The sequence below is a fragment of the Vanacampus margaritifer genome, chromosome 16 (genome assembly GCF_051991255.1).
Source record: "Vanacampus margaritifer isolate UIUO_Vmar chromosome 16, RoL_Vmar_1.0, whole genome shotgun sequence".
NCBI lineage: Eukaryota > Metazoa > Chordata > Actinopteri > Syngnathiformes > Syngnathidae > Vanacampus > Vanacampus margaritifer.
The window spans coordinates 2,884,399-2,908,735 of NC_135447.1; the positions used below are offsets into that span (position 1 = coordinate 2,884,399).

At 44.2% G+C, this 24,337-nt stretch overlaps 5 protein-coding genes across 7 annotated transcripts; 2 read left to right on the forward strand and 3 right to left on the reverse strand.

The window, feature by feature from the left end:
• Positions 1-333: 333 nt before the first annotated feature.
• On the reverse strand, positions 334-8,987 carry nf2b (NF2, moesin-ezrin-radixin like (MERLIN) tumor suppressor b). 2 transcript variants are annotated; one of them, XR_013288524.1, is made up of 18 exons: positions 8,555-8,987; positions 8,293-8,407; positions 7,843-7,968; positions 7,635-7,757; positions 7,441-7,524; positions 7,227-7,295; positions 6,818-6,900; positions 6,672-6,747; positions 6,447-6,584; positions 6,293-6,367; positions 6,115-6,228; positions 5,912-6,034; positions 5,619-5,836; positions 5,438-5,540; positions 4,353-4,516; positions 4,071-4,275; positions 3,166-3,313; positions 334-946 (listed from the first exon to the last, which is right to left on the reverse strand). XR_013288524.1 is itself a non-coding variant. In XM_077545941.1 (17 exons), the coding sequence occupies exons 2-17, from the start codon at positions 8,380-8,382 to the stop codon at positions 3,266-3,268; spliced, it is 1,839 nt and encodes a 612-aa protein (XP_077402067.1). In that variant the 5' UTR covers positions 8,383-8,407; positions 8,555-8,987; the 3' UTR covers positions 2,401-3,265. The 2 variants fall into 2 exon arrangements, 1 of the variants encoding a protein (XP_077402067.1); XM_077545941.1 differs by lacking the exon at positions 334-946 and having other exon boundaries at positions 2,401-3,313.
• Positions 6,953-12,217, forward strand: LOC144035880 (methyltransferase-like protein 27). The gene is made up of 6 exons (XM_077545943.1): positions 6,953-6,957; positions 10,374-10,509; positions 11,324-11,452; positions 11,551-11,686; positions 11,774-11,866; positions 11,938-12,217. The coding sequence occupies exons 2-6, from the start codon at positions 10,387-10,389 to the stop codon at positions 12,138-12,140; spliced, it is 684 nt and encodes a 227-aa protein (XP_077402069.1). The 5' UTR covers positions 6,953-6,957; positions 10,374-10,386; the 3' UTR covers positions 12,141-12,217.
• Positions 12,218-14,477: 2,260 nt separating this feature from the next.
• Positions 14,478-18,668, forward strand: LOC144035961 (methyltransferase-like protein 27). 2 transcript variants are annotated; one of them, XM_077546116.1, is made up of 5 exons: positions 14,478-14,683; positions 17,758-17,886; positions 17,965-18,100; positions 18,170-18,262; positions 18,335-18,668. In XM_077546116.1, exons 1-5 carry the CDS (start codon positions 14,555-14,557, stop codon positions 18,535-18,537), a joined length of 690 nt encoding a protein of 229 aa, XP_077402242.1. In that variant the 5' UTR covers positions 14,478-14,554; the 3' UTR covers positions 18,538-18,668. The 2 variants fall into 2 exon arrangements, with proteins under 2 accessions (XP_077402242.1, XP_077402243.1); XM_077546117.1 differs by lacking the exon at positions 14,478-14,683 and adding an exon at positions 16,364-16,478.
• Positions 18,669-19,436: 768 nt separating this feature from the next.
• On the reverse strand, positions 19,437-21,684 carry LOC144035960 (claudin-4-like). The gene is made up of 2 exons (XM_077546115.1): positions 21,469-21,684; positions 19,437-20,969 (listed from the first exon to the last, which is right to left on the reverse strand). Exon 2 carries the CDS (start codon positions 20,958-20,960, stop codon positions 20,013-20,015), a length of 948 nt encoding a protein of 315 aa, XP_077402241.1. The 5' UTR covers positions 20,961-20,969; positions 21,469-21,684; the 3' UTR covers positions 19,437-20,012.
• A 313-nt stretch (positions 21,685-21,997) lies between these two features.
• LOC144035962 (claudin-like protein ZF-A89) lies at positions 21,998-24,262 on the reverse strand. The gene is made up of 2 exons (XM_077546119.1): positions 23,951-24,262; positions 21,998-23,845 (listed from the first exon to the last, which is right to left on the reverse strand). Exons 1-2 carry the CDS (start codon positions 24,188-24,190, stop codon positions 23,528-23,530), a joined length of 558 nt encoding a protein of 185 aa, XP_077402245.1. The 5' UTR covers positions 24,191-24,262; the 3' UTR covers positions 21,998-23,527.
• Positions 24,263-24,337: the final 75 nt, after the last annotated feature.

Consider the following 24,337-nt stretch of genomic DNA (forward strand, 5'->3'; position numbering starts at 1 on the left):
TGCTCTTCTTCACATTTCAAACTCACTCCTTTGGAACACAACAACAACAACAACAACACACTTGCTTTTTATAACTCTAAGGCTTCCATCCTCACCCCCTTTCCTCATCCATACCATGAACACCCCCCACGCCCCCCTCCCCCTCCCAACGCCATGTCCACCCACCCCCTTTCCAACCCAGTTTTCAGCACTCTTCTCCAGGTCCCCCCAGATTTCTAACCCCCTCCCTCCGAGATGTGAGAAAGGAGGTCATATGGTTGTCACGTCGCAGGTTGACATATCAGCAGGCAGAGTAGACGCCAGGAGGAGGTGGGGTTGGACCTTTCATAAGAAATAGTGACCCCCCCTTAACTCTTTGACTGCCAGACGTTTTCAGAAAAGGGATGCCGTGGGTGCCAGCCGATTTAAGCATTTTGACTGATCTTTTGACTGATCTTTCAAGGTCCACAGAAAATGATGTGTTTGGACTAAGGAAACACACATACTACCAAATGAAAGATTGGACTCTCATCTTTCATCAGAAAAAAAAAGTTTGTTTCTCCCTTATTCCGTTTTTGAGTAATCAACAATAGAAAATGGTTAGTTTCACCTCTGTTTTGAAACAAACGTCTTTTAACGTCTTTGGCACTCCTCCATAGGATTTTACTAAACGTTATTTAACGTTTTTGGCAGTCAAATTAATAAAAATAAAAGATCGGCACACAATATTGTTGTAGGTAGGCAGTGAGATTTTACAAACCAAAAATCATTTATTCAGAAGTGTGTTTGGGATTTGTCGCGCCTTGGCAGAGGTCTTTGCACATGTGTACCTAATGAAGTGGCAGCACAGGGTTGCGTTCTAACTTTATGGAGGGTTTCGCTTATTGTGGTGGACGCTCTCACCTAATGGACACATTTTCAGAAGGTCAGCGTTGAGATGAGGACGAAGAAGACACTTCTTAGGTCTCTGTGGAGGCAAGGTCAAAGGTCAGTCTGAATGTAAAGGACACCCACACTCACGTTTGTGAAGTTTTCAGTTTTCAGGATGAAGCTAAAATGCACTCGAGAGAACTTCGTTTTCTTTTGATGGCACTTGCTGTTTGACAACAAGGCGCTAAAGTGCAAAATTAACAACAGGCTTGCAGGAATTGGCACTTGTGTGCCTTTCTGTGCCTCTTCCAGTTGCAAACCTGACGATGAGTTGCATTTATTGCCTCCAAAGCCGACCTGACCTCGGTGGCAACACTCGCAATTTTCCTGCAGCGCTTCCTCCAACTTAACGCTTGAATTTTTCAACAGGTTTTGATGACTCCTCACCTTTCAAAGGTGGAGCGGTCGACTGGCAATAATCCCAGAGGGACACGGCAGGGATGATGATGAGGACGTAGCCATCCGCCTTGCGAAGGCGGAAATGAAGGCCTGGCTGCTGTCAATTTAAACGTGCTTGCCAGGGAAACGTTTACGTGAGCAGTCAAGTCCAAATAAGTCATAAATAAACATAATACAGCTAAAAGATTCAACGACCTGCTTTTTGTGTTTTTAATAAATTGATTATGCCTATAAGCGACATTTCACCGCCAAAGAAATATCTTTGTTTGATGATGAAAAACTAGTTGCTCCTCTTCCTGTAGTGCTTCTCGCCTCAAGTCTTCAGAACGCTTGTGGATAGTTGCAGCCGTCGAAATGACCACGCCTTTAATTGACTTTGAGCTGTCAATCACTAATTGACCCGGCTACATCCCACACGTTGCTGTGTGTGTTTGTCCTCCTGGTGCATGACTGCTGCATGGATGTGCATCTCATTGTTCTCATCTCAGCAGCAGAAGCTTACATGCCGACCTGCTGGCATCATACATTCCACACGTATGACAGTCATCCCCAAGGAACACTTGAATAGCTCGCGGGCTTGTTTGAACGATAGCTGGCCAGTGACACATTTTTTGTGTATGCGTTTTAAATTTTAAAAAATAACATAAATAAAATATCTACGCTTATCAGTAAACTGCATCAAATCTTTTTTGTTGCCATTTTAAAAATCACACCACAAGTGAGAGCTTTAAAAAAAAAAAAAATGTTGTTGGCTTCTTTCTTTGGTTTGTTGGTTCATGGCTGGTGGGAGGCCAAACAAAAGCGTCGTCAAAAAGCAGACGAGCTGGGACTCCCGCCAGAAATCCAAACGAAATTTGAGCGTCTGCTCACGTCAGAGACGGCAAAATGAAACAAGATTTTGTGTCACAAACTTGTGACGTCACCAAACGCAAACAAAAATAACGGCAGCTGTCACTCAATCGTGTGGAGAATAAGAACAAGACAGTGACGCCCTCAACATCAGAGATCTCAAGTCGCCGATAAAGAACTTCTCTACTCAGTGGTGCCCTCTAGTGGCCGTACTGAAACTCATTTATTTTCCAGACACTTGAATTTGCTTTGTTTTGTTTATTGGTTTGAAAGTCTGCTGAATGAGCCATGCGCTACAGTCCAAATTATTCAGTTAAGATCTTTCACACTGCTCTTAGCAGGGTGCAGCTTGTCATGGTTGAAGCCATTCATTGTGTATGTGGTGAGGGGCGGGACCGTGGAAATCCAACTGGATCATGTTCGATTTGGTCCGATATGGCTTGCTCAAAAACAAAAAGTGAGGATTTGAAGGTACAAGGACACCGCCTGACGACAGCGATTTTGAAAAGATATCTAAATTCAATTCTTATTGCTTCTGTGGTGATTAAAAAAAAAAAAACACAGGAAAAGGGAAAATGAATGTGCAAATGGATTTTCATGTTATGAAAGAGAAGAGGAGGCGGCAGGCAGCGCATTCTAACAAATTATATTGAAATGTTGCTTACAGTAGAAAATCACTGAAAAGAAATTCAGTCATTCCAAACTTTGTCATCAGATAAAAACACAACAAAAGGCCGCGGTGGTGATGAAATCAAACAAATAAATATCAAGATTGAATGATGCAAAATAAAAGATTGTTGACGAGCGGTGCCGTGTAAACAAGAAAAAAAATGGCACCTGTCAATCAAACATGAGGACAAAGCCAAAAATCACCAGCGTGACTCGCTACACGGTGAGTCGAACCCAACTCAGCAGAAGCGCGGCAAGGAGGAGAAAAGTCGAAATGGAGGAGACTGAAATGCGTCAGCTGATTTGTATAAAATCCAATCAAATGCAACAAAACTGCACCTGGCAACAAAGGTGAAGAAAATCCAAAAAGTCTTTTTAGTGTTCCGAACGTCCACGAGGCTCAGGTGCGGCGCGCCGGCCGTCTTCTTGCTCCTCTTCCTCAAACCTCCTCCAGGAAGGCCATCTGGGACATGTAGGCCGCGTTTCTCTAAACAAAACAAAATGGAGGACGGCGTCAACAATTTTGAAGCCTGCAGCGAGCGTGGTGTTGGGGTCTGACGGCAGATGACATCATCGCATCTTAGTTGGCTCTCGGCCCATTCGCCAGCTTCATCCATTCATTCGGTTTCCATCCCAGCTTGTCAGGATTTATTGATTTTTTTTCTATCATAAAAGTATCATCTGATCATCACTTGGAACTCTAAATGTCGCCGTCCTTTTTGTTTGAGGCATTTCCAATACGTTTCCATGTCATAAAAAACGTTGAATAACATCCACCAGTATGATGATAATATTGGCTCTATTTCTACGTTTGGGATGATGCAAGATGGACAGGCTGGCAACGCTGGTCTCTGTCTGCAACCTCAAATGGTGGCAGGCAGCGTCCCGGTGTTTTATTTTGTTTTCTTTTTTTTTACCCTTAGTGCCGTTTCCGTCTCTTCCTTTTCCCATCATCATTGATGTCATTTCCGCAGCCAATCAGAATGGAGTATTTCCCAAGAGCATGTTAGAATACTGTATCCTCTCACACAAACTTGCTAGCTGCACTTTCCAAGCACCTTAAAAAAGCATACACACCTCAATCTATTTATTTTTCTGATATTCATCATTTTTTGTTTTAGAAAATGAAGCTGCCGTTTTTGGTTGAACATGAACATCTTTCCATACAGCAGTTTCCATTTTGCCACAACTTTTCCAGACTTTGAAACGTATGAAATCCAATGACATTACGTTTGGATGCTTACATTGGCGTGAGGAATGTAAAGCGGTTCCGGGATGTAAGCCCTGGCGTCGTGCAGCGGGTACATGGCGGCCGCCTGATGAGGAGGAAGGTGAGGATGATGAAGATGCTGCTGCTGCTGCTGCTCCTCCAGCTTCAGAGACTCAATCTCAGACTTGAGCTCCTTCAACTGGTCCTGAAGATGTTTGCTCTTCTCCATGTACTCCAGCCTAACACACGCACACACACGGTCAGAAATACAAGACGAAGAAGACCAAAGACCAAGCGAGCTCCGCGCATGCGCGACCTCTCGCGCTCGATCTCCATGGAGAGCCTCTTCATGTCCGAGTCTTTGAAGTCCAGACGCGACGACGCGGCTCCGTAGGGCGAGTCGGCTTCCGGAGGTGCGGCGGGTGCCGAGGCGGGCGCGGGAACGGCAGGGGGGGGAGGAGCCGAATACGCCGCTATCAGCTGAACAGCAGACAAAACAAGCACGCTGATGCCTCAACACACCGGATGTTCACCTTCATCCGTGCCGAGGAAGAAGAAAAACATTTTGCGCCCACCCAACTCTCCGCCGCTGCCATAAATCATATTGTTTAGCTATAAATTGTTGCACATACGCCTCAGCATAACATTGCATCCTTATTAGCATTAAAGAAAACAAAAAAGAAATAGAGATCAACTTATAACAAAGAACTTAACTTTGTTTTTTAGTCTGTAACAGCAAAGATTTGAAGTTCATCAATTTGCTTGAAAAAAAAAAAAAAAGAGCACGCGTGCCACCTACTGTCTTGAATGTGCAATTACACTTTATTCTTGCTTTGGGTTTTGCACGATTTGTTTCCAGTCAGACTTTTCTAATTATTCACAGAACGTGAAATTCCTTTCTACATAGTGCTTGTGACATTTTAGGTCGACCATCAGCAAGGTTCGATCCAATGGGGTACCGCAAGATATACGCCACCGCACTTAATTAATATTCGGTGGCCGGCAAGAGCACGATTGTCATCGTAGGAGCATGCATGCTTGGCCCCCAAACAAAATGTTTACTACATATAAAGGTGAAAGTTTGCTGACGTTAAACTGCTCTTTTAGACGTCCGCACAAGTTGATCCACGCTCACATTTATCACTCTGAAGTTTTGTCTTTGGGAAACGAATAAAGAATACATCCTTCATATGTGGACGGTCGCAGAGTCGTTTCAGCAAGTTCCATTACAGCTGTGTTTACTCGGCATGGTTTTTCATTTTTTACCTCCTTCCAGTTCAAACGGCTGAAGTCACGTGACCTTGCAGTCTAAAAATAGCGGTACCCCATTGCACTCGACTTGACGATGAATAAAGACGGGCGTCGCGATACTACTTTTAAGCTTGTGTGCAGCGTGCGTACCGGGTAGGTGGTCTTGGTGATCTCCAGCAGTTTCTGCTTGGCCCTCCTCTCGGCATCCTTGGCCTCGCTAAGGTCCTGCTTCAGGTGGTCAGCCTCCTTCAGTCTGCAAGCACATGCGGCGTGAGGAAGAGGAGGATGAGGAGGATGGCGAGGACGCACAAGCACGGGGGGGGGTCGGGACCTTCTTTCCGACTGCTCCACCAGCTTGACGGCCAGCTGCTCAGCCTCCCTCATCTTCTGCTCCATCAGCCTCTTTTCCTCTTTGGTCTTCATGGCGTTGACCTCTAACCTCTGGCGCTCCTGCTCGGCCTCTGCCGCCTTGTGAGCCAGCAGCTTGGCCTCCTCCTCGGCGATCTGAGCTTTCTCCGCCAGCAGGTCGGCCGTCTCCTCCGAGCGCAGCTGAAGCATAAGAACGCGTCAGTTTGAATCTTGCAATCGGTGACTTTTTTTTTTTTTAAAGCTGGCGAAGCTCACCAGCGCGTCATTGGCCAGGCGCGCCTCATCCTGCAGTTGGAAAAGCCTTCGTTCCATCTCCTCCTTGGCTCGCTCCGCCTCCTCCCGCATCTGCTTCTCTCGCGCCAGGATCTGCCGCTCCATCTGGAGGGAGAGCGAACGCCGCTTTCCGTCAGCGTGCCCGGCGGAGCAGCAAACGTTGGCTGTCCGGTGGAGATTTTCACCTTCTTGCGGGCCTTCTCCTCCTTGGCCTGCGCTTTCATCTGCTGCACCTCGATGGAGTCGACCTTCCTTCTCCGCATGAAAAGGTCGTGGTTGCCGATGCACAGTTGCAGGATCTGAAGACGCGAAACCGCATCACGAGTGTGTGGCGCCGATGCTAATGCTAGCTTGTTGACTCACCAGCTTGTTGACGCGCAGCTGAGACGAGTAGAACTTGAAGACGTCTTTCTTCTTGTCCAGAGGCTTGATGGTGAACTGCAACGGGAAACGTCAGCACCATCAGAAAAAGAAAAACAAGAGGAAGCAGCAGAAACGTGCTTTTCCCGTTGCTCGCCTCTTTCTCGCTATAGGAGATGTTGCGAATGCCGCTCCAGGGGAAGGACTTGTTGGGGATGAGCTTGCTGTTGGGGCTGTAGATGTGAAGACCCTGCGCATCCACGCCCAGCAGCAAGTCCGTGTCGCGCTTGTTTTGCTGTTGCCAGGAAAAGGGAAAGCATTCACGTCAGCGGCCAGGCGCAAGGACGGACGTTCCATCAAAATTGCAGCCGGAAGCACCCACGGTGATGTCAAAGTAGCTGACGCCGTACATCTCCAGGTCCTGAGCGATCTTCAGGTATTCCATCTCAGCTTCATCCCTGTGAGGGCCACATGATCGTCACCATCAACAACTGGGACGAGTGCCTGCACTGGTTTGCCGGATGTTACCTGGCGATGCCGCGGTGCTCGGCGTACCAGGCTGTGATCTTCTCTTCCCACATGTCTGCTGTCATCTGGTACTGCATCAGCACCTGACAACCAAATGGCAAAAAAAACATTTCACCATAAAAACAAAGAGTCCATTCAAGGTGAGAGTGAGACTTGATTGATCCCACAGCGGAGAAATTGAAAAAACAAGTACAACATTGGAATTTGAATCATAGCAGCGCAAGATTTCTCAAAAGAAAAATAATTATTTACACAATAAAAACAATCCACTTCAGAAAAAAAGTACAGATTGTGTGAGCTGTACTCCACTTTCTGTTGGCTTGCACACACAACCTTTAAAACACAAGTTGAGCGCCCTCGTGTGGTTCACATTAACATGGCAACAGTCAGATGTGGTCGTCTCACTTACTGTTTTGGGCAGAAGTTCATCCTGCGCCAGGAAGCCAGGCTTGTGGAAGTTGGGGTCGTAGTCGCCGTACTAGAAGAAACATAGGAAGACAGGGAGTTGGATTTGACAGCCAGAGAGTTGAGAGGGCCTTCAGGTTGGTGCGGCAGCTTTAGAGCGCCTCGTTGTCCCTGTTAGTTAACGAGGCCACGTGGCGTGGTGACTTTGCCGCCCTTACTTTGGCTTGGACGGCGTACGAGGCCAGAAGAACAGAAGCTTCTGGAGAGCAGAAAATCTCTTCATCCAAGATCTGTTTTTTCACCTGAACCAAAGAAACAAAAGTAGGTAACCATCATTCAAACAAAAACAAAAAAACTCAAAATAATCTCACTTCAATTGAATTGAATTTTTGTTGTTGTTGAAATAAATAACCTGTAAGAAGAAGAGGTGTTGTGTGATTTCTTGGACGAGTTCTTCTTCAACTTTCTCTGGGAAGAATTTGGCCAGGAAGTGAAATGTGATGGGCGAGTCTTTAGGAACCTCCTGATCCAGCACCTGAGGAGAGAAATTTCAAAATTCCTTTAAAACTGAACAACAATAAATCTAGTTTTTTTCCTTCTACTTCCTTTTTTGCACTCACTCGTTTGTCAGGCTTGAGCCACGCGTACGTGTCTTTGACAGTGTAGCGCAGGCCAAAGAACCAGGTCTCCCTCAAGCCCACCGTGCGACAGACCAGGTCAAACAAGTCTTTGCCTTTCCACTTCACCTGAATGAAAAACGCACAACAAGGTTTGGAGATGACAACAAGCTCGTGTGGGCTCCAGAAGAGAGACAATGTTTGACGTCGGCTTCATGAAGAGGAAGTTGCTTATTATAAATTGGAATGAAGAACAGCGTGACAGAATTGACCAGTGGCCAGTTAAGACGTTATGGACTTTTCTACATTACAACGAGGCACTCTAAAGCTCACTGCAACGAGGCAAGCTGCTTTCAGCAATTGTTTTTTTTTTTATTAATTTTTTTAAACATGTAGACTGTATTTAGAAACTATCTTAATTGACTTGAGTGAACGCGTGACGTTGTACAGTACCTCACAACTGAACTCCATCTCGGCATCCATTGTGGTAACTTTGACTTTGAAGGTCTTCGGTTGTTTCTTTTTTAAGCCTAAAATGGACATTTTGTAGCGTTGCTGTCAGGCAAATCTGCGGGGAAGAAGCAAAGACCATTTTCAGCATTTTCACGCCTCAACAACACAAAACAAAGACTTTCTTCGTCAAAAAGTTCCGTAAAATACAAATGATCATACATAACTATGACAAACCCCCTTAAATATAGACAACGATGATTACCAGGGAGAAATGTGCAATGTTTCTGGCAGTCAACCAAGTTTAAGAAGACTTTGTTGTTGTTTGACGGCTTGATGCTAAGCTACCTTGCGCCAACGCCAGCTTTAACTACAGCGCGAAAACACACCAAAAGCGACTCAAACAAGTACGCAACTTTTCGCAAGACTCCATGACTAAAGACAAACAGAAGCGACTCCTCGTCTGCTAGAATTTTTTTTAAACTACAAAACAGCTGCCGAAAAAGTGTGTTAGCTGCTTGTTAGCGCGTGGCTAAAGTTGAGAACAAGCTGCAAGCTTGTTTGGACATAGAAAAGAAAAGAGAAAGCGCCCCCTACAGACGACAGCGTCAATGCAGGCAACTTCGATAAAATAAAATAAAAAAACACATTAGGAGAGAACGTCGATATTGACGATGCCGTCTCAAAGAAAAAAAAGGGGGAAAAAAGATGCCGTCTCAACGGCCAACCCGTTTGAGATACGAGTTAATGAGCCGTAGCAAAGATACGTCAGCGCGTCCGCCATATTGAATGTGTCAGATCTTCTGTAAGGAACAAGTGTACAAAATGATGCCTCTCATTTTATCCATTCACAGACAGACACACACAGACACACACGCACACACACACACACACAAATACACACACTTTATTGTGGCTCAGGGTGCAGAGACGGTCGTTTAGTGATCAGAATGTCGGCTGTTCGATACCCACTTTTGTCATTTGTAAATTGTAAAAGTGTCTTTGAGTGTCTAATAAAGTGCTATATAAATCCAATTTGTTATTATAATTATTATAACCAAATACCATTCTGCAGCTGGTCTTAAGCCCGAGAGGGTAGTATGTCGCTGAATACAACAAAATTGATTGCTATGGAACATCTATAAGATCAAACCTGTTTTTCTGGGAACAAGTCACAAACTGGCATCTTTCCATTAGTTGTCATTACATTATTTGTGTGGGGCTGAACTTGTTTGATGAATGCATAGAATGAGGCCTATATGTGCCTTAGAAAGAGAAAAGTCGCACAGACGCTGATCAAATTGGTCAAAGCAACATACCAAGAGGCAAAAAACAAAAAATACATTTGTAGCTGTACCCTCAAATAAACAAGAAGTGAGATAGGAGTATTTAAATGTCCAATTTTGGCCCATTTTTGCACATTTACAGTGGTCATACTTAACCCCCCCCTTGTCCTACACAGTTAACCCGATTGACTTCAAACGTGGGCTGCACCATCTCAACACCTGGGACATCAAGGGAAAAAAATCTTGAGTTTGCAAAATACTATATGTTGGGGAGGTTTTCCTCCTTGTGGCCCCTGAGCTAACGTGAGTTTGACATTCCTGAAATTCTATCGGAATCTATTTGGATTTTCTATTTGTGGGCGTGGCGGAAGTCAAATCATCTTTTGTTTTGCTTTCATAAGCTCACACGTAATGCCCTGAGTGGAAAGTGATCCTGCGCCGCCTGCACCGAAGGCATAAGTAAAATCATATTGGTTTCAACTTGTACTAGTCTACAGTGCAGCTGCTGGCTGGACTGTACTGAAGACACTGGAATTTTGACTCAAGCTTTGACTCACCAGGGTCAACAACAAAAGATTTTTATTACCACTTGGTAAGAGCAAATGCACATGTACATTGTTGTTGCTTTTTGTACTTTTCGTGTTTCGTCTGCTGCAACGTGTCTTATATGGAATTCATTGGAAGGGCTCAAAAGAATGTTAACTTTGCTTTTATTACCTGTCTTCAAGTCAGTGATAATTCCATTTTTCAAATGTTCTCATGTTGTGTCCTCGCTTTTCTTTTTCGTCTGCTTGACAGGCACGCACGGAGCATGTCGGCGGCGTACACTCGCACCTTTGAAATGGCCAAAGACACTATGCGCATTCTGCGCAACAACCTCCCGATGGCGGACAAGATCGACTTCTACAACAGATGGGCCAAAACCTACGAGCAGGTCATGGACAGAACCGCATGAACACATCACACAGGCCACATCATATGCATCAATAATTCTAGCATCATCTGACAAAAACTGCACAAGACCAAATCAGCAATCAGGAAAATAATGGTGGGAGGGGAGCAGAGTGAAAAGCGACCCCTTTTGTCAAGAAGATGATGAAATGATGATGTCACACTGCAAAAAGGACAGTAGAATATATATATATTTTTTTAAATGTATATATTGTAAAATAAGAAAATGATTACTTCTAACAAGCAAAATGATCAGCCAAGTGAACAGAACAAGAACATTTTACTTAAATTTAAATTAAATTAGAAAATAAAACTAGGCCCATACTAACCACAGCAGTCTTAAAAAAAAATGTATTCTTAGACTAAAAACAAGTAATATTTACTATTTCAAGCTGTAATATATAAAACTATTTTCTTAAAACCCACAACCTCCCAGTCTGAGGATGGACACTCGACCACTAGACCGCTGAGCTGGCAACTATAACTCGCTTAGTAAATACAACAAAAGAACCAGAACTGATGATTCCATTCCATTACTTTAAAATGTGTAAAATGTTCGTTTTAACGCTCACAGTACTTGAAAGAACACTTACTGCTTAATCAAATGAGATATTTAAAAATAAGCAGATTGATCTTGTCTGGCAATTTTATATGAAGTAAAAACTTGTCAAAGCAAAATAAGCGAATTAAGGTTACATTTAACAAATTACATCTTACATAAGATTTCCATTTTTGCAGTGCACAAATGTCAAAAAAAACAGTTTACTAATTTCTTGTTTGTGACATCCACTCAACAGGATCTTGCACTTCTTGACTACCGTGCGCCCAGTTTAGTGGCGGGCCAAGTCTCCGCCCACTTCAGCGGCGAGCGCCGAGCAGCGGCAGTGTTGGACGTGGCCTGTGGCACGGGCCTGGCGGCCAAGATGGTGGGCACGTGATTTACGTGAAGAGATTCATCACAATGATGCTCACTTGTTTGTTTGCAAAGTCCAAGTTGTGATAAATAAGCACGCGTGTGGCGCAGATGAAACGGGAAGGATTCGAGCGCTTCGTGGGTGTTGACTGCAGCAAGGGGATGCTGCAACATGCCCGACAAAGCGGCTTATATCAGGACATTAAAATGGCTGTGGTGGGAGACCAGCCGCTTCCTGTCCCGTCAGGTAAAGAAATTAGATTGCAAAGGTCAAAAGGTCAAGCCATGTGAAGTTATTGTGAAGGCATTCACCTGTGATTGTCTCCCCTTGCAGGTGACTTTGATGTAGTGATAATTAGTGGCGCTCTGAGCGTAAATCACATTCCAGTGAAGGTGATCCGGGAGCTGTGCCAGGCCGCCAAGCAGGGTGAGGACGCTTTGGACTCCATCGACGCTTTGGACACTTTGCATGACTCAATCTGACTTGTGAGCACACAGGAGGCCTCATCTGCGTGACCACCCGGGGTAACCGTGACAACGCCGGCTACAAGGCGGCCTTGGAGGGCGAGATGAAGCAAATGGAGGAGGAGGGACTGTGGCGTCGCGTGGAAGTCACCGACGTGAGCGAGTTCCAGCGAGAGGTGTCTGACGACGAGGATGGTTACACCCCTGGTTGCGTGTATCTCTTTCAAAGGCTCTAACATGCTACCACATGTTTGCATGTGTGTGTCTTAAGGGGCTGTAACTGTGATGCAGCGCATGAATAAACGGCATCCTACTGAAATCAATTTGTCCGTCATTTTCTACAAACACTCGACTGACATAGCAATGTAGCAACGTCGCTATACCTACACGAGAGTAGATGATCTTCAACAGCGATGTGTGAAATTCTAGCCTGCTTATTTCAAGGTATAGGTACTCACGATGGCCGCCCTCTAGTGGCCGTTTTACAATCAGCAACTAGAAATTAGAGGAACAAAAAATTGCTATTAATTACATGCAAATTTAAGGAAATATACTACTTTGGGAATTATAGATCTTTCTTTAAAATGATCTGTCATTTTTATTTCTATAGCACATTTTATAAACATGCGTTTAACAAAGTGCTGCACATTGAGATCCGCACACTATCATACACATAAAATCTAGCAAAAACAATTATGAAAAATATAAAACAGTCAATAAAATACTAAAATACAATAAGTAAAATTAAAATAAAGAAATACATTAAAAATAATCTAAAAACCAATTAATTTTTAAAAAATAAAAACATAATAAAATATATATAAAATTTTATGTACTAGTGGTATCAGTATCTAATATCGGTATCAGTGACAACACAAAAATTCAGTATCCTACTGGTATGAAAAAAAGTGATGTCCAACATGGCACAGATATAAAAATTATATAAAAATTATAATCACATCATTATTATATTATATTAAATAAACTATATAAAAAATGTATGTACAAGTGGTATCGGTATCTAATATCGGTATCGGTGAGAACTCAAGATCAGTATCGGTCTGAAACAAAGTGGTAACAAACATGGCACTGAGGAAGCCATCCAAACCAGAGTGGCTGCACTGACAACAAGGACCAACAAGACGTTTGTGTACCGTTTCGGTTGTGCTTTTGTCAAATTGACTCTGTTGACGTGCACTATTCACCTTGACCTTTGTCAGTCTGCCTGTTTACCGCCACCAGAGTGTGAATGTGTGAGTACGTGAATACATATTACATATTCGTTGAGGCTCCAAAAAACTATTTACCAAACATTGGAAGCCTGTCATGCCTTTACTAATACAATGAATAAGTAAGCTTTGTCAGCTGACGTGTAACAAGTTACATATTGGATTGTAAACAAGAGTACAACAGGGACTTTGGAATAGCACTGAGCATTCAGAGTGGACTTAACCCTCTATTTGTATGGTTGTAATGGAACTGCCAATATTTTTAAATTGTTCTTTATTTGGTCATTGTATAAAGATATGAAATATGCATGACTGTACGATGTAACTGTAAAAATAGGAAATGTATGTTATTAATAATAATAATTGTTAAAGGCAAATAAAAATTAAATAAAGAAACAAAGAAATGCCCCTTTTGGAGTAAATTTGTTGCTGAAAACATTGATTTATTGATTTTGGAAGGATGTACTGTTTGGTCTCTATGACTTTAAAATAAATAAGTAAACTTTTAATATTAATCTTATAATTTTTATGGCTACATTTTATATCCATAAGTGTAAATTCATACATAGGAAAACTTTTTTCATTACTTGAAACTACAAGAAGTACATCGATTCCATAAAGTTTTCTCGTAACCAAAAGGCTATCAATACCTACAATATATGTAAATTGATTCACAGAAGTCACTTCGCGTGTCTCTTAAAGGTATATCCAATTTATTAATTATTTAATTATAATTTATTGTGCGCCAGTGCGCCACATAAACATTTCAGCATTTTTTTGTAAACGTATCCCCCCTGGTGTTGTTTTATTTGTTATGTATAATCAACAAATGGATTCAGTCATTGGTTTGTGTCATTGTTGACGGGAATGGCTATTGTTGTATGTTATGCAATTAAAAAAGAAGAAGAAAAAAAGCCTGAGCTAACAGACAGTGGACTGAACCAATGAGCAAAGAGCGGACGTGACGTCAGAAAAGCGACTCGTTAAAGTATTTTATTTATTTATTTATTCCGTACGCGGAGTAAAAATCTAACATGGTTGAGCTGAAGAAAGACAGTAGTGAATGACGTTACTCACTCACAGAAACACGCACACATACAAATATGGTCTCCCGGACCGGGAAGCGTTTCCACGCCAACCTGCATCGTAGGCAAGTAACGGTACCACTCCGCCACCTGGAGCCCACGTCGTTGTTCAATGTCGTTGTTAAGGGAAAAACTTGATGGCCTAAGGGTGACGTTGCTCACAAAGACGACGTCATGCAAGTAGACGAATTTGATTGGGTCGTCTTGTTTTGGAACGGAGCCGAATCCCTGTCTGTGGCTCGCTGTCCAGAAAGTGGGTGTGGCTTGCCAGGCTATTTATTGAGTCACGCGCCTTTAAGTTGATTTCTGCCTGACAGCAGCGAGCGAGCGTGCACGATGCTCTCCGAGAACCCGCGCACGTTTGAAACGGTCAAAGACGTCATACTGTCCGTGCACAAAGCCAGCTCCGCGGAGGACCCTCACCAGATCCACTTCTACAACAGATGGGCCCAAACCTACGAGCAGGTCGTCAACGCAATCACACATGATCACAGCACGCATACGTGACCTCATCTGCTCAGATGATTGCATCCTCTCAAATTGCACATGATCGCTAATCAGTAATTAATTGTAATCACTACACAAGCGCCAGAGTTCAGTACGTGGCCGTTAGTCAATAGAGGGCGCTAGAGCGCCGCCCAACTACCACAGCTTCCACAAAAAAATAAAAACAAGCAAAGTATATGCACAGCCGTTCCATGACATATGATTTTTAATCTGTTCTCTGACCACGCTTGTATCTCTATAAACTATCTAAAATATTTTTTACCCATTGAAATGATTAGGAATGCATTTAATCAATTTCAACTCCACAAAAAACACCCCAAATAATTTTTTTTGCTGCCTTTTTCATTTGAAAAAAGTGCACCCATAATTGTTGCGTTGTATAAAAACACCCAGTAAAAAATAACTTGCTCTACACATAATCTGCCAACACGAAAAACAACAACACTACTGTACCTAATGTATTGTCCTTCTTTGTTCGAACCAGCCCAATAGCGTCACCTGCTGTTATTGACAACTCCGAACATTCGGACAAGCAATGCAAATGCTTCATTTACGGCGGTGTAAACAAACGGCGCATTTTCTTTGTTATTTTATTTTTTTTTGCACACACTTACACAAACACTACGGTGGCCCTGAAGTGCAAAACGCAAAAACAAAAAAAGTGAACACGACTGCAAACCAAAAAACACAAACTAAATAAAAAACACAAACAATGAAACAAAACAACGAAAAGGTAATCACAAACACAAATTTAAAAAAAATACGAAACAAAACAACAAAACGTAATTGCAAACAAACAAAAAACACAAACACAAAATATGAAATAATACAACAAAAAGTAATCATAAACACACATTAAAACAACAAAAACACGAGCATAAAAGGGTAAACACGCAAACCCAAAATGATGAACCACAACATTTCGCTAAGGAAGTGGTGTTTACGTGAGGGGAGGGCAGGTGGCATCCGAGGAATGTGATTGAACCACCGCCTACTAACAGCACAGTTTACATGTGCTTAAAATATTTAAAAAATAATAGATATTATAGTAGCGTTAGCCGTTTAAATTAAATTAAATTGTGTTTTGTGTTGGTGCACTTACCTTTTTGTGTTTGATGTTGTTTGCATTTGTGTGTGTGTGTGTTTTTCATTTGTTTTGTTTTGTTGTTTAGGTTCATACCTTTTTGTTTTGTTTAGGTTCACACCTTTTTGTTTTGTTTTATTGTTTAGGTTCATACCTTTTTGTTTTGTTGTTTGGGTTCACACCTTTTTGTTTTGTTGTTTGGGTTCACACCTTTTTGTTTTGTTGTTTGTTTCATTGTATTGTATTGTATTGTATTATATTGTATTTGTGTTCACTTTATGTTTATTGCGTGCCGGCCACCGATGGCCACGTTCCAACACTCGCGCCCCCCAACGTACAAACACAAGTGCAAACCTGCACTCCGAGGCGGGGAAGTCGAACCCACGCCAAACATGGTCTCCCAGGTGGGGAAGGCAAACTCACGCCAACCTGCATCATATGCAAGTGACGGTACCACTCCGCCACCCAGATCCCGTAAGCAAACGGCGTATAGACTCTATGCACTAATAGCCGTGACGTAATCCGGGAAAATCTCCTAACGCCGTTTCCGGTAATGCCATCGCCGTTTGTTTTCCTTCAGAGAAACTCGACCAGTTGTCAGCGTTTTAGAGTAGTTTTTCATTTTTTATGAGTGTGGTTGCGTGCACTGCTGTGTGCCCACATCGACAGGTTATAACTCTGCCTTGTTTTTCTTCTCTTCTGCTGACCATCGGAGACAGTTTGTTGTAACTTGTTAACATTCGCAGGGATAACTGTAGTTGTCGACCACACGGGGACGCCGTTTGTTAACAACAGAGCTGTATTTTGAAGCTTAAAATTTGATGTGTTGTTACTCTGTTTACGAAATTATATAATCGTTCTTCCTTTCTGGCATTTTGACTTTTCACGTGCCTGTGTGTATATTATTCATATGCTGTCATTTTATTGTATTAAACATGAAAATATTTATCATTCTTGCACCGCTGACAACTGTGTCAGATTTCCAAAACAGCTACTTTTCAGCAAGGCATTAGGAGAAATGCCACCATGGGCTAACATAAAACATTTATTTATTTTTAAACAGTAGAGGCATTACATCTGCTTCAAAATATTGACGAGGCAGAGATCGACGGATCCCGTCGACGAAGAGGAGGCTACAAAACAGAGAGTTGTTGTTGTTGTTGGCTGGTTGATTTATTGAACCTATTAGCATATTACAAAATAGAAGTTGAAGTTAAAATAAAAATTTGAAGAAGAAAAAATAATTAATCAATGTCATAATTTACATGTTCAAAAGGAGTAAGAAGCACGATAACTTATCATTAAAATAAAAAAGGAAAATGAACAAGTTAGCTGGCAGGTTTCATCTGAAAGATCCAACACCTCAACCTTACCGTCTGACTGGTAGGGGGGAGGAGAGGGGGTACTGTGTGGACTTCAGTAGTCCCGGGAGAGGAGCTACAATGCATAATAAAAAATTTTTTTTTTTTAAATGTAATAACAAAATAGCTTTAGTAGCTACTCAAACGGCTTGTATTTACGTGTAATAATAATTTTAAGCAATGACATCATTACCAGAGCTCAAGCCATTAAAATACCGTCTATGGGTGGTTTAATTAGTAGTTTACTTTTTTTTTTCTTTCTTTCCAGAAAAAAAAAAGAAGTAGTTTTAAAATTCTGATAGACCCACATTTACCCACATTTTAAAATCAAAAATAATCCTCACTAATCAGATTACAACGACCCAAAATCCAATGCTTTTCAATGAGCAGAGACTGAGAGCTTCCTTTCACCGAGCTGACCTCCATTTTGACTTGCGGCCGGCTGTTGTGACGTGTACTGCTTGCCGCTAGTTTTGTTTTTAGTCAAATGAGAAAGGGGAAAAAAAGCATTCATATATCAATAAGAGACATTTTTACTACACAATTACGTTTAAACAGTTTACTCACTGCTGGTTTCCATTCAACAGGATGTTGCACTTCTTGATTACAGCGCACCTAGTCAGGCAGCGGCCCGAATCTCCGCCCACTTCAGTGGCGAGCGCCAAGCAGCGAAGGTGTTGGACGTGGCCTGTGGCACGGGCATGGCGGCCAAGATGGTGGGCACCTGCATTTGCGTGAAGAAATCCATCTACTTCAAGTCCAAGTTGTGATTAATTAGCACGCGTGTGGCGCAGATGAAGCGGGAGGGATTCGAGCGCTTTGTGGGTGTCGACAGCAGCGAGGGGATGCTGAATCATGCCCGACAGAGCGACATGTACCAGGAACTCAAGATGGCCATCCTGGGAGACCAGCCGCTTCCTGTCCCGCTAGGTAAAGAATCCAGCAATCCATCTATAGTAGTAAAGCGTTGGCTTTGGCTGTGATTGTCTCCCCCTGCAGCTGACTTTGATATAGTGATAATTACTGGCGGTCTGAGCGAAAGTCACATTCCAGCGAAGGTGATCCGGGAGCTGTGCCAGGCCGTCAAGCAGGGTGAGGACGCTTTGGACTCCCATCGACACTTTGGACGCTTTGCATGACTCAATCTGACTTGTGAGCACACAGGAGGCCTCATCTGCATGACCACTCGGGCTAACCGTGACAACGTCGGCTACAAGGCGGCCTTGGAGGCCGAGATGAAGCAGATGGAGGAGGAGGGACTGTGGCAGCGTGTGGAAGTCACCGACGTGAGCGAGTGGGAGCGAGGGGTGACCGACTTCGATAAGGGATACATCCCTGGATGTGTTTATATCTTTCAAAGGCTCTAACAAATACTACACTCCACTGCACTGCTACATACGAGGCAAAGCTACAGCGTTCGCCGTTTTGTACACTAGCATGGTACGTGTTTGTATTATGTAGTATGACACATTACATGAATAAATATAACTTCTACAAATTCAAGTTGTCCCGCACCTGCTTGGCCGACAGATTGGAATGACACGAACTTTAAAAGAGTGTTTTGTGTACTGTACGTTGACAAGAAGAAAGCTTGTCGCAGTACTCTGATTAGCGCACAGGAAGTGTGCTAGGTCTGGTGATCAGTACTTGAATCGACTTGACTGATTCCAAACTAGGCTACCATGCGAAATGATCCCATTTCAAGCTGACAATTATTTATTAATGAGGTGGTGAAAATATTAGCAACACGTCAAGACGATACAGTCCCAAAACTAAAAGCACATGGTGTACTAGTGGTGAGCTTGTCTGCCTAACAGTTCGAAGGTCCTGCGTTTGAATCTCTGCTCCGGCCTTCCTGTGTGGAGTTAGCATGTTAGCATGTTGTCCCCCCCCCCCACCCCTGCTTAAGTGGCTCCTTTCAAACTGGTAATACCCAATTTATCATATGTGCCCCGTGATTGGCTGGCAACTGGTCCAAGTCCACCAGTACAGGATTCAGATCTGGAAAAAAAAATAGATGGCAAAGCTGACGAGTGAAACCATTTTGACGGCCGCAAACATGGAAGAGCAATAGTGACGGCATTACTATTGTGAGGAAAGAAGTGACGATACTAATAATGTGCCAGTGACTGAAATTAAAAGCAAAGGATGTCAAGTGAAACCATTTTAGCGTCCACAAAGACAGCAGAACACTTTCTGTTAAACCAGTTTGACCAGCCGCAGGCAAAACTGGTCATGACGACTTCAGGACTCGCTACGCGGGAGCCATCTTCTCTGCTCATATTTATTCAGAATAGGTTTGGTCCAAAAACGATCACAGTTTACTACTAAAATTTTAAAGTGCACATTAATGTGTCGAGAATGTTTTTAAACAACAGCCTGTTCTGGGCAGGAAAAACATTTCATTATAAGGAGGTTACAAGTTATAAATGTCACATTTGACTTTTTAAATAAAATCACACATTGACAGACATGAAGTAAATGCAGTTGAAGATAGAGTTGAGGTCATGTGTCACAGAACACAATAAACACACGAAAGACCAAAACTCGAGTCAAAGAGACCAATTTAGTTCTGTGAAGGGTTGTCCAGGTCAAAAGGTAGGACTTGGGACTTGGTTATTAGTTAGTCAAGGTCTTTGATGCCTCTTCTTTTTCTCCTTCTTCTCGCTTCTTCTTTTGTTATCCTTTTCCGTGGAAGTCTATCTTCTGCATCCTCCTCTCTTCCATCACCAAATCTGTCAAGCCTTGCTTAGACCTTCCTCAGGACTCTCTTGCAGTAGGACTTTGATCTGTGCATGTCAAAGAGACAGCTAGTCCAGATCTTTGGTGTGTCAGGTCCAGGTCAAAGGTAAGTCTTTGAAGGGTTGGAGGATGCATCTTCATGTTGGCTCCCGTCAGGGTCCAAGGCCTTTTTGTGGTCCTGCTTGTCTGGTTCCAGCTGAGACTCGGCAGATGGTGCGTCAGTTTGTTCTGAGGGTGCCGAGTCCATTCGCTTCAGCTGAGACTTAGTGGACGGTGCCAAGGACCTCTCGGAGTTCTGTCCAGCATACCCCCAGGGGTTTCCGCCAGGGGGCTCGGACTTGGTGGACGCCGGCCGGTAGCTGGGAGGTCCGCTGAAAATCGTCCCCATGGGCCTCGTGGCCGGGACCCTACGGAGGGATCCGGTGGACGAGCGGACCATCAGGTATCGAACGGCTGGGCTCTTGTCGGCGCTGTGCCTTTTGAGGGGGCACGCCGAGCTGATGAACAGCCCCCCTCCCAGGATGAGCAGGAGGGACGCCCCCCAGCCAATGTAGAGGGAGGCGCCTATCTCACGCCGCTGAGCGTCGATGGAGGCGCTGTAGAACTTACGCACCACTGCGCCGGCCACCCACGAGGTGGGAATCAAACACAGCAATCCCGCCAGTATGAGAACCGCCCCCGCTGCCACCGCCACCCTGCCTTTGGACCCGGACGCCTCCCGGTCCAGGAAGCGGGTGCACTTGCCTCCGACGAAGGCCAGGACTAGACCCACAGCGCCGGCCACCGCCGCCAGCACAGTGAGTGCACGGGCCGCTTGCAGGTCCGCGCTCAGCGCCAACATGGACTCGTAGGGCTTGCACTGAATCTGGCCCGTGCTCTGGACCACGCAGGTCATCCAGATGCCCTCCCAGATGGTCTGCGACGTGACGATGGTGCTGCCCACAAACGCCGTCACCCGCCACATGGGCAGGAGGCAGCTGATGATCACGCCCGCCCAGCCCAGCAGGCACAGGCCGCTTCCCAGCAGCTGCGTGCCCGTCGACGCCATTGCGACCGCCTGCGGTGGAAGGCCAGACATCGGTTAGCCGAGGAATGTTTGCGGATGGCGTTTGCTCGACGCGGATCAGTTGTCATTGGCGGCCAATTGTGTTGGGCTAGGATGGGTCTTACTCACTTCAACGGGCAAGCTTGTCTCGGACCAATAATTCGTCCAAAACTCGCGTCAGATAATCAACTCCAATGTAGCAACGCAGTGACTTTAAGCAACATCTTAACCTCAACAACATTCAAAGGTAGCAACTCACAGATGTCCAAACTGACGGCACCCGCTAAGCTGGAAAAACCTGCAAGCGTTTCAAAGCTAGACCTCCCTCGCCACCCACCCAACCCCATGTTACAGGATACATGAAGTCCACCCAATGCCAAATTATATCCGAGCATTTGGTCAGGTCTTCCTGTCATGACTGCCTGCATCTCACAAATGTCGTCTCGCAAAGACAATCAATCGAGCGCTTAAGGATGAAAATGTCTTGTTTGTTTTCCACAACATACTGTACCTCAGATGTCGTTTTCTTCTTCTTCTTCTTCCTTGTTGTTGTTAGCGCTCCACATGCGACGCGTTCTCCTCTCTGTTGTTTTGGGCGTCCTTCGTGTCACCTGAGAGGGACTCAAGTGAGGGCAGGTGCATACGGCCACACCTGCTCTGTGGGGAGCTTAAGGGGCGGAGCCTCACACCATGACATCATCGCTTCCTGTTCTCGCCCCTCGCACAATGTGTGTTGTTCACCTTCTTTAATGTGGCCCACTGAACAGTTACAAGATTATTTTATACAATAATTTTTGCAGGGTTTTTTTTCAATTGGTTTGTCAGAATGTATTGATTCATTCAAAAAAATCACTCATCTAATTCAGTGAGTGGAAATTGACACAGATATCTTGTTGAATAATTGGTGAATTGATGAATAGGAATATACTGTACATTTAAGCAGCTGTGTGTGTCATCTGGCGCCCCCCAGTGACTGGGAGGTGAAACTGTTGTCACTTGTAATGGGATACTATTCACTGTAAAATAAAAGTGCAGCTAAGTTGACAATAATAATCTTTTATTTACAAGCCATCATATTTTACAACTTGAATTTTCAAAAAATATCAAAACAAAATACAACTGGGTAGAAATGCAAGTTGAAACTTGCAGCCCACAAATTGGATGTGGCCCACAACCAAAATGAGTTGACGCCTAATTCCTTAGTGCCAAAATTGATGCCGTGGCCAATCTCACTTTATAAGAAGCGGACAAAAGAAGGGATTTCTTTTGTACTTATTGTGGAGTCGCCACTATGTTGGCCATAGTTTGCTATTTTGCTGCTCCAAAGTCACCACAAGACTTTGTAGTGTTCACTAAAGAGACTAAATGGTTGACTCATGAATCAAATGAAAAGTAGTTTTGAACCGGCATCAACGATGGCCTTGCTGTGGCATCATTACAACAATTATAAAATACATATTTTACTAATAAAGTAAACATAATGACATCATCTTGTTTTAAGATGAGTGTTGTCTTGCTCAACTTTGATATATAAAAGATTATTTTGGACCAGAACTCATGAAATGAATTTGTGCCAGACATCAAACAATAGCCCGAAACGGGAAATCCTTTTTCTGTAGGTCCAATGAATGATGGGACATGTTGACAACTTAACAAGATTAAGTGTTGTGGGCTACCTTCAGGGTGCTTAAGTGGCGACTTGAGATATGAGTTCAAATGCTTCTGTGAGCAAGTCATAAGTCAAAACACTCACATCTCAAATCATCTTTCTCCAATGAAATGAATGAAAAGCCATTAATCTGTTCCAGCCTCCACCCCTAAAAACATTTTTTAAATCATGTTTGTGTTCTATCACTATAATATTGTTCTTTTAAAAAAAAACAGACTAATAATAAAAATAAATAGAATGTAAGGAATAAAACAGTTTGTGCTTTATGTGACTGCTGTGCCTGTATTGGCCACTGGGAGGCAGCACTGTCATGCAGACACAAAAACCAAGAAGAACAGACTTCTTTTTCTTCTACTACCGCTGTGACTCCTTAAGGTGGTGCCATTTTTCATAGAGGATAAAGAATATATGCCTGTGTGTATTGTTATATGATTTGTCGACATGTGTTGGTTCACAATTTGCATCCAAATGTCTGCTGCTAATTGACATTTTACATTCATGTTAGCATTAAGCTAGCATGTCCGTCTCAAGCAATTAGTATGCTAGTTTGAAATGCAAAAGGTCTAAGTGTCTTTGTTTTCTATTTTGTATTAGAGTAAGTCAACTTTAGCTGTGAGTGGCAATATTGAAACGCTTTTTTGATGAGTTTGACTTGTAAGTCGGCTCATTCGTACCTCAAGGCGGTGCGCATATGCAGGGCTAACGCACGTTCCCACAGCACGACAAAATGGCTCACTACAGGGCACGATGTAGAGGACAGTATGATTTTTTTTTGGCTTCTTGTCTTTTGTCATCTGACCTCAACTATTTTTGCTACAATTGGTATCAAAGTTATTAGTGCACTAAACAAAAGTTGGAAAAGCTGCCACCAAAACTGTAAGAGTTAACAAAGCGTGCGCCATCAACACCTGTAGATGGAGCAGACGAGCACCCCGCCGATGACGAGCAGCGCCCCCGAGGCCCAGCCCACGTAGATGGAGGCGCCCAGCTCTCCTCGCCGCTCCTCGGAGGGCAACGGGTCAAAGAAGCCCGTGATGATGGAGTTGGCTGACAAGCTGACGGGAATCAGGCACAGGACGCCGGCCACCACGAAGGCCACGCCCGCCGACAGGCCCACGTTGTTCTTGACGGGCCAATCGTGACGCAGGAAGGTCGTGCAGCGGGCGCCCACCACGCTCAGGCCCACCGCCAGCACGCCCACCCCCAACGACACGCACACCTGCGGGAAGGTTGCATAATATTTGCCGCCTTGCTCAAGAGCCCAGCACTACTCCTAGGACTCCAAGAGGGTAGTAATCAGAGGAGGGAGCGCGCATATACGCACCAGCGCCCGGGAGGCCTGCAGGTCGCGAGGCAGAGCCAAAACCGAGTCATAGGCCTTGCACTGGGCCTGCCCAGTGCTCTGGATGACGCAGTTCATCCACAGGCCTTCCCAGAAGACTTGCGCCGTCACGATGTTGGAGCCCACGAAGGCCGTCACCTTCCAGGCGGGCAGCCCGCAGATCAGGCCCGTGCCCAGCAGACCCAGAAGGCCCAACAGCACACCCACCAGCTGCGTCCGCATGTTTCTCTTCCGTCGTGTTGTTGCGGCAACGCGCGCCCAGACGCCTCAGAGTTGGTGGTGTGGCCACGCCCACCCCCGAGTCAACAATGCGGCTTCTCTCCAGACTCCCCAACACAAACAAAGAATGGAGGACGATCACCTTTCTGG